Here is an 8,517-nt window from a genome sequence, read left to right as displayed (position 1 = left end):
CCCCCCCAATCCCTTAGGAGCCGCCTGTGACCCAGGGAAGCTCCTGTGGGGAGCCCCGGACCCTCCATCTGCCCTGGGCAGGCGGAGAGTTCGGGGATCCCTGAGCAGGTCTCACCACGGCCCGGCTCTGGCTTCCGTCCTGGCCAGGGGGTGAGGCTTCGGGGGAAAGAGGAGGAGCCAGGGGGAGCCACAGTTCCAGTGCTGGTGCCCCCCCACACACACACACAAGTCCCAGTGCGCCCAGGGCCCCCACATCGGCCGGGACCCCTGCCCTGGACTTCTGGGAATTGGGATCAAACTAAGCAACTGCCAGGATTCCTCTACTGGCATCCTGTGATTTACCTGCTCCCCTCCCACCACCGCTGGGGCCTCGCCCCCTCCGATTGCTACCGGCCAATAGCCAGCCAGCTGGGCGTCGGTAGAGCCACCGTCGGGTGGCTGTCATGGCCGTGCGTACGCCTCTGCAGAGAGTCGTAAAGCTGGGCAGCGCGTCGCCAAACCTCCAGGATTGTCTCCCTGGGAGTCTCCAGGGAAGTAAAAGCTCCTCTTGAATGGAAGATTCTCTCGCGTGATGAAACCTCCAGGAATACGTCCAACCCAAACCGGCAGCCCTAGCCGTGCCGATGAGGTTGCGCGTGGGTTTGCCCCGTTGAGGTTCTCCAGTTGTTTGAGGGCCATTGCTGGGACCCTAACCCTAACCCTAACCCCATCAGCAGAGAGTCCTTAGCCCTGCAAGCTCTGGGGTCATAGGGTCCCAGATTTCCAGGCCAGCAGGAACCGTTGTGGTCACCTGGTCTGACGCCAGCCAGAGAACTTCCCCCAAACAAGGCCTAGGGCAGATCTTTTAGACAACCCCCCAATCTAGGTTAAAATCGTCAGTGATGGAAGATCCACCACGGCCCTTGGTTAATTGCGCCGATGGTCAATTCCCCTCACGGTCAAAAAATGTACACCGTCTTCCCAGTGTGAATTGGTCCAGCTTCAGTTTCCAGCCATGGGCTCACATCAGACCTTTCTCTCCAAGGTTGGAGATCCCATTATCAAATATTTGTTCCCCACATGGGTCCTTCTAGACTAGGATCAAGCCACCCCGGGAGCGTCTCTTTGCTAAGCTAAATAGATTGAGCTCCTGGAGGCAAGTTGTCTCCGCCTTCGGTCACTCGCCTGGGTCTTCTCTGGCCGCTCTTCTCAGTCACTCGCCTGGTTCTTCTCTGGCCGAGCCAACTGAGATTCTCTTTCTGTATCTGCCCCTACAATAAACACGCCCGCATTGCAGTGTGTTTGGCTTTCTTCAGACCCCACCGTGCTGCCGGGGGAGGCGAATTGGAGGTCACCATGTGTGGTCCTGCATGGCCATGAGCCCGTTAGAGGTTCGCGGCCGCGGCGCGGACGCCGTCGAGCGTCCCGGCTGGGGTGGGGGGCCGGGAAAGCCGCGCTGGAAAGGGAGGGGCCGGGGTTTGTGACTGGGCCGAATGGCAGCGGGGGGATGCGCTGCAGCCGCTAGCAATGGGCTCTGTTCACGTTATCCGGCTCTGCCGCGTTTACGCCGGAAGCGCTGGGCTTGGTCCGCTGCTACCCTGGGAGCCCAGGCCCTGTGGGGCTGCAGGCGGGGTGACCAGACAGCAACTGTGAAACATCGGGATGGGGGTGGGGGGTAATAGGAGCCTGTATAAGAAAAAGCCCCAAATATCGGGACTGACCCTATAAAATCGGGACATTTGCTCACCCCAGCTGCAGGAGTATAAGGGTGTGATGAAGGGAAAGGAAGAGAGTGACGGGCTGGCTGGCTCCGGGGGTGGGGAATGGGAGATGGGGCCTTTCCCCTCTAGGGGGCGCTGGCCCCGATCCTGCCCCAGGCCAAGAGACAGGCTGGCTCCCGGGGTGGGGAATGGGAGATGGGGCCTTGCCCCTCTAGGGGGCGCTGGCCCCGATCTGGCCCCAGGGACGGGGACTGGCTGGCTCTGGGGGTGGGGAATGGGAGATGGGGCCTTTCCTCTCTAGGGGGCGCTGGCCCCGATCTGGCCCCAGGGACGGGGACTGGCTGGCTCTGGGGGTGGGGAATGGGAGATGGGGCCTTTCCTCTCTAGGGGGCGCTGGCCCCGATCTGGCCCCAGTGACGGGGACTGGCTGGCTCTGGGGGTGGAGAATGGGACACCTTCCCCCCCCAGGGGGGCGCTGGCCCCGATCTGGCCCCAGGTGGGGAATGGGAGATGGGGCCTTTCCTCTCTAGGGGGCGCTGGCCCCGATCTGGCCCCAGGGACGGGGACTGGCTGGCTCTGGGGGTGGGGAATGGGACACGGGTCCTTGCCCCTCTAGGGGGCGCTGGCTCCAATCCAGCCTCAGACTATAGGTGGGGCCCGGCCACTGGTCCCATATAACCTGGTGCCCATGGAAGCCAGGCGGCTCTGAGATGCCATGGCCCTGACGGGTACCGGGATCACAGTTGTTTAAATCTCGAGCTCGGAAACAAGCAGCCCCGAGATTCTGAGACGAGACGGCACAAAGGAATTTGCTACACACCATCTCCACCTAGTGGCGAGCGAGGCAAGGAGCGGAGCCGTCTAGGAGCCGGGGGGTGAGTAGAAATGAAGGGGTGACCCTCTCCAGCGACCCCCGACACCGGCGGTGTCGGCAGCGCCAAAGGCCGGGTTCAATAGCCGGGGGTTCCTCTGAAGAGTACAGAGCAAAACCCCTGGGAAATCTGGCAACGCTGGACACCGGCCCTGGTATTTTGGCCTGTTGCCCTTTGCCTCGGTTTCCCACCTTGCAGGGACCCTTCCGCTGCACCCCAGTCGCCGTTTGTTGGCCAGAGTCCCAGCACCCAGGGGTGCATCCAGGCAGGTTGCAGGGGGATATAAGAACATAAGAACGGCCCCACTGGGTCAGAGCAAAGGTCCATCGAGCTCAGTATCCTGTCTACTGACAGTGGCCAGTGCCAGGTGCCCCGGAGGGAATAAACAGAACAGGGAATCATCAAGTGATCCATCCCCTGTCGCCCGTTCCCAGCTTCTGGCAAACAGAGGCTAGAGACACGGTCCCTGCCCAGCCTGGCTAATAGCCATTGATGGACCCGTCCTCCGTGAATCTACCTAGTTCTTTCATGATTTTTCCTTGATGGCTGTTGTCTATAAATACATCAGCGGGATAAACCCCAGGAGAGGGAGGAGTTATTTCAGGGAAGTGCCCATGTGGCCACAAGAACAAATGGAGAGAAACTGACCAAGTTTAGGTCGCAATTAGAGGAAGGTTTCTCAGCACCCGAGTTCTGACGTTCTGGAGCAGCCTCCCAAGGGGAGCAGGGGGCGCAAACAACCCACCTGGCTTCAAGACGGCGCTTGGTCAGTTTGTGGCGGGGACGGTCTGCGGGGACTTGTAGCCGATCTGCGACTGCCGGCCGCAAATATTCTTTGTTTGAATTTGTTCGGTTTTCTTCATTCCCCCCCCCCCTCCAAAATAAAGAAGTCGGTGAAATTGACAGAACGTTTCGCACTCACCGAATCTCCGTTTTTTTCCCCCGGGAAGAAAAGTTTGGCATGAAAACTTCTGCTCGGCTCTAGATCTAAACGCTGCTCCGGGACCTCGGCCTGCTGGGCAGAGAGAAACTGCACCCCGGGCCAGCCGCTCGGCGTTCATAGCACCTCTGCCCGGCTAGCATGGCCACGCTGGAGGCGATTAGATCTCAGGGGGTCGTTTCCCCAAACGATTAAATCCTGCAACTGTCGACAAAATCTACGTTGCCTCTGCTGTCCCCTCGCTCCCCCCTCCTGCCCCATGCCCTGCTGCAGCCGTGGCAGTTAAAAAAATCCAACCCTTTGCAATGCAGGCGTTTCTTGCACTAGCAGATACAGGGCAGGAGAATATGAGGGTGGAAAGGTCACAGGCACACAGCCTCATACACAAACACACAGACACACACGGCCCTGATCCCCTCCAGCAGGGGGCAGCGCTGTTCTCACACACACACACACACACACACACACACACAGCCCTGATCCCCTCCAGCAGGGGGCAGCGCTGTTCACACACACACACACACACACACACGGCCCTGATCCCCTCCAGCAGGGGGCAGCGCTGGTCTCACACACACACACACACACACACACACACACACACACACACACGACACTCGATAGAGCTCCTGGCTAAAAGCATCCCAGGGGGTTGCTGCTTCCCCTCCTTGCTCCGGTGCGGCGAGCACCTCACAAATACAGCACTGCGGGGAGACACAAGCACACGCCACGTTAGCCGTCTGCACGCACCTCAGCCACAGACCCACCCCCACCCCTGCCATGGCACTTTACCCAGCTGGATCGGTGCCAGTGCCCTCCAGCACAGCAGGGGAAACTGAGGCACAGAGGGGGGCAGAGAAGCCGCCAAACTCACCCAGGGAGTTAGTTGCAGAACAGGGAAAAGAATCCAGGTGTCCTGATTCTTAGCTCCCCAAGCCCCCACTCTAGCCTCCCAGACCCCCACTCCCCTCCCAGAGTCAGGGATAGAACCCAGGAGTCCTGACTCCCAGCGCCCCTTGCTCTGACCCCCAGACCCTCCTCCCCTCCCAGCACTGGGGAGAGAACCCAGGAGTCCTGGCTCCCAGCCCCCCAGCCACTACCCCCACTCCCCTCCCAGAGCCAGGGATAGAACCCAGGAGTCCTGACTCCCAGCCCCCCTTGCTCTGACCCCCAGACCCCACTCCCCTCCCAGCACTGGGGAGAGAACCCAGGAGTCCTACATGTAACTGTCTCAAGCCCCACGCACGCTCCCTTTCCAGCCAAGGGATGAGCCCCCACCCCCACCCCCGTACCTCGGTGATCAGGGCAGCTCATGGTACTGTTTCCTTCTGGAAAACAGAAAACAGACAATTAATTTTCCCTGCCACCCTCCGAGCCAGCCAGTCCCCTGGCCTGGAGTGGGGTAGGAGCCAGCACCCCCTAGAGGGGAAAGGCCCTGTGTCCTATTCCTCACCCCACTCCTGGGCCAGACCTGAGCTGTCACCCCCTAGGGGCTAGTTTTTATCTCCCTGGTGGCCTTCCATAGCTCGCGCCCCTCCCTGCGTCCTCCCCCTCACCTCTCCCCAGGTAGGCACAGTTATGGCTGCTGCAGACGCCCACCGACTTGGCGTGCACCGTCTCCTTCCTTGGCGCCTCCTTGACCCCGGTGACCCGGAACATCTCGTAGGGCGGCACCACCGTCTCCTCTCCCCCCGGGAAGCGGGACAGATTCCCCACCGGGAACCCCTGGCACGAACCAGCACAAAGAAGGTCGTGCGTCCAAATTCCTCCGCCTTCTGCCTCTTCTCGGAGGTGGACGTGAACTGGCCGAAGCGGAACAAACCCTCGATGGAGAACTTCACCTTGGTTCCTCGGTAGACTTTGGCACAACTGGGCTCCTTGGTTCCCTAGCTTCTTGGCCGCCTGGGTCAGGAGGAAATGCAAGGACTTGAAGGCAAAGCCGGCATATGCCTGGGGGCTCTTCCATGTCGTTCTGGTGGCCACGTTGAACGATTCGTAGAGTGGCGGCTCTTCCAAAGTGTAGGCCAAGACGGCGACGCTGTAGAGGGCCCTCAACGTCTTGGGGAAGATTGTTTGGTTCTCCATCTGCATCCACATCTCCTTGGCTTGGTCCCACGCCTCGCGGAAGAGCTGGTTCTCCTCCAGCTCCTCTTCCAGCAGGGATGGGAGGCGTCATTTCATGGCCTTCACACAACCTCGGTAGATGTCGTCCAGGGAGTTGGAGGCCAAGGTCAGGGTGGGGTTCCCCCCCGCCGTGCGGATCTCATCGGGGCGGGGCTGGAATAACCGTCAGCTCAAGGTCAGGCGTGACCCTTCATGGACAATGCTTCAGAAATGACCCAGGCAGGGAAGAACGGGGACTGCACACAGGGGATTTCTGCTGAGGGGAATTTCCAGAAGTGGGGCCTAGTGGTTAGAGCTGGAGAGGGGTCTGGTTTCAATTCCCAGATCTAGGAGGGGAGTGGAGTCTAGGGAGCTAGATCGGGATAGGGGGCTGGGAGCCAGGACGCCTGGGTTCTATCCCAGCTTTGGGAGGGGAGTGGGGAGTAGTGGGTTAGAGCAGGGGGGGCTGGGAGCCAGGACGCCTGGGTTCTATCCCCAGCTCTGGGAGGGCAGTGGGGTCTAGTGGGTTAGAGCAGGGGGGCTGGGAGCCAGGACTCCTGGGTTCTCTCCCCAGCTCTGGGAGGGCAGTGGGGTCTAGTGGTTAGAGCAGGGGGGCTGGGACCCAGGATGCCTGGGTTCTATCCCTGGCTCTGCCATCACCGGGTGACCTTGGGCAAATCTCCACGGTTCTGTGGAGACGGTTTCCTTTCCCACCCTTCGTCTAGTCAGACTGGCAGCTCTTCAGGACAGGGCCTGTGTTTGTGCTGTGCCCGGCACACCGGGGGCCTCGATAGCCCCCCTGGGGACTGGGCAGCCCCCAACACAATGGAGCGCCTGCTGGTGGATGGGGCTTTCCGGTGCTTCTCCAACACAAATTATACCAGCAAGCAGCCAATATCTGACTTCTACAGATGGCTGGAAATTCAAGCACAGAATGGTTCAGCTGCCTCTGGGGTGGAGCAGCTGGGGAACAGCCGCACATAACGTCGCACAGGGACAGCTCGCCCAGAGCTGAGCTGCAGCCACCTCTGGGGTGGGGCAGCGGGGGAACAGCCGCACATAACGTCGCACAGGGACAGCTCGCCCAGAGCTGAGATGCAGCCACCTCTGGGGCGGGGCAGGGATATTGTATCGAAGCCACTTACCCCTGAGGTTCCAGCAGGCAGCGCCCAAGCCGCAGTGAAAAGCAGGAGGGTGACTTTCTCTGGGGACATCCTGGCATCCGAGCCCCGAATAATTCACTGAGGGGCTTCAGCTGAAAAACCCCCAAATGACCATATCAGACTAGCCAGCCACGTAGGAACATTCCCCTCTAGGGGGCGCCGGCTCCCATCCGCCCCCAGGGCAGGGCACTGGCTGGCTCGGGGCGGGAATGGGACAATGGCCACGTAGGAGGATAGTTCTTACCTCCCGCTCTCTGTCTGATTCCTCCCAATCACATCGGCCTGGGCGGTTTTATAAAGCCCAAGGCAGGCCCTGGGGAGGAGGAATCAGTTTCTAAGATCTCCCCTATCGGCCCCAACGCGGCCGTTGCTGATGTGACCGGCCCACAGGACGGATTTTATCTGAGTCCCTCTAGTCACGCATTTCCCCACCTCTGCCCGTGTGCTAAGTCGATTCCTCAATCAGCAGACGTAGGTGCGGGAAATGGGGGCACAGGGGGTGCTGCAGCACCCCCAGGTTTTATGCGGGGCCACCAGCCCCACACCCGGGGATCCACTCCTCGGCTCAGGTCCCAGGGGCCAGCCACTGGCCACGGGCCCCCACTCCCAGGGCTCCACTCCCAGTGCCCCACAGCCGGGGCTCTGCTCCCAGTGCCCCATATCTGGACCCACACCCGGGGCTCTGCTCCTGGCCCCGCACGTGGGGTCCCAGCTCCCTGGCCTCTGCTCCTGGCCCCACGCCCACCCCTCCAGCTGTGACCCTGTCCGGGTGCCCCCCTCCCAGAGACTCAGCCCGGGGTAAGGGGGCTGGCTTCCAGCGCCCCCACTGCTAAAGCCAGTCCAGCGCCACTGCCAGCCGATGTTTAGATCTTGAAGCAATTCAGGGTGGAAATAAGCCCCCGGACGAGGAGAACCCCAGAGTCCCGCCTCCCCCGCCGACGCCGTAACTGCACCCCCATCTCTGCCTCTTAGCACCTCAACGGCTCACGCGGCAGGTCTGTCGCGTAAAGTCCGGCTCCTGCTAGGAGCAAGTGAGGAGCTGCAGCAGTGTTGGTTCAGCTGAAGCGCGGCCTGGCACCGTGGGCTCCTGATCTGGGGCTGGAGTCCAAGGCGCCACCACCACACCGATAATTAATAACGTGCAGCACCGAGCACAAGGCCAGGCCGTATCCTGCCAGGCAGGGGCTCGGAGAAGGCTCTCGGGGTCCTCAAGGACAAGCAACCCGGCGTGGGATCCCCGCACAAAGAGCTGGTGTGATCCCGGGATGCACAAACAGGGGAACAGCGAGTAGGAGCCGAGAGGTTTATGTGGCCCTGGTGCGACCGCGGCTGGGGTCCTGTGTCCAGGTCTGGTGCCCACCGCTGGAGAAGGACGTGGATCAGCTGGAGACGGGGTCAGAGGAGAACCAGGATTAAAGGATTGGACAACCTGCCTGAGCGTGAGAGACTCCCGGAGCTCGAGGGGTTTAGAGGAACAAAGAGAAGGCCCCGGGGTGACTAGATTACAGGCCACAAGCACCTCCATGGGGAACGGACGTGTGATCGTGGGCTCCTCAGTCTAGCAGACAAAGGTCTAACACGCTCCAGCGGCTGGAGGCTGAAGCTAGCCCAGTTCAGACTGGAAATAAGGCGGAAATTCTTTACCGTGAGCGTAACGAACCACAGGAACAACGTAGGCTCCCGCCGGCTTCTCAGGCGCGTGCGGCCAACCTAAGTTAGACCAACCTCTCTTATCGCTT

At 60.9% G+C, this 8,517-nt stretch overlaps 1 protein-coding gene and 1 long non-coding RNA gene across 5 annotated transcripts; one reads left to right on the top strand and one right to left on the bottom strand.

Moving 5' to 3' along the window:
* The first annotated feature begins 347 nt into the window (after positions 1-347).
* LOC120403367 lies at positions 348-1,275 on the top strand. The gene is made up of 2 exons (XR_005597528.1): positions 348-440; positions 488-1,275. It is a non-coding gene; the product is annotated as an uncharacterized LOC120403367 (long non-coding RNA).
* A 2,818-nt stretch (positions 1,276-4,093) lies between these two features.
* On the bottom strand, positions 4,094-8,502 carry LOC120403346 (erythroblast NAD(P)(+)--arginine ADP-ribosyltransferase-like). 4 transcript variants are annotated; one of them, XM_039534336.1, is made up of 5 exons: positions 8,298-8,502; positions 6,761-7,091; positions 5,069-5,789; positions 4,805-4,840; positions 4,094-4,216 (listed from the first exon to the last, which is right to left on the bottom strand). In XM_039534336.1, exons 3-5 carry the CDS (start codon positions 5,607-5,609, stop codon positions 4,203-4,205), a joined length of 591 nt encoding a protein of 196 aa, XP_039390270.1. In that variant the 5' UTR covers positions 5,610-5,789; positions 6,761-7,091; positions 8,298-8,502; the 3' UTR covers positions 4,094-4,202. The 4 variants fall into 4 exon arrangements, with proteins under 4 accessions (XP_039390270.1, XP_039390272.1, XP_039390273.1 ...); XM_039534338.1 differs by having other exon boundaries at positions 6,761-6,870; XM_039534339.1 differs by having other exon boundaries at positions 6,761-6,870; positions 8,423-8,493.
* Positions 8,503-8,517: the final 15 nt, after the last annotated feature.

Source organism: Mauremys reevesii, linkage group 4 (genome assembly GCF_016161935.1).
Source record: "Mauremys reevesii isolate NIE-2019 linkage group 4, ASM1616193v1, whole genome shotgun sequence".
NCBI lineage: Eukaryota > Metazoa > Chordata > Testudines > Geoemydidae > Mauremys > Mauremys reevesii.
This window is presented reverse-complemented; position numbering and strand designations above follow the sequence as displayed.

What these genes read in the sequence shown, in the direction of transcription:
- LOC120403346 (XM_039534336.1), bottom strand. Translation starts at nt 5,609, where the DNA reads ATGTGGATGCAGATGGAGAACCAAACAATCTTCCCCAAGACGTTGAGG. An exon ending in CTGTGCCTACCTGGGGAGAG is followed by an intron (nt 4,841 to 5,068) that starts GTGAGGGGGAGG and finishes TCTGTTTTCCAG; the next exon opens with AAGGAAACAGTACCATGAGC.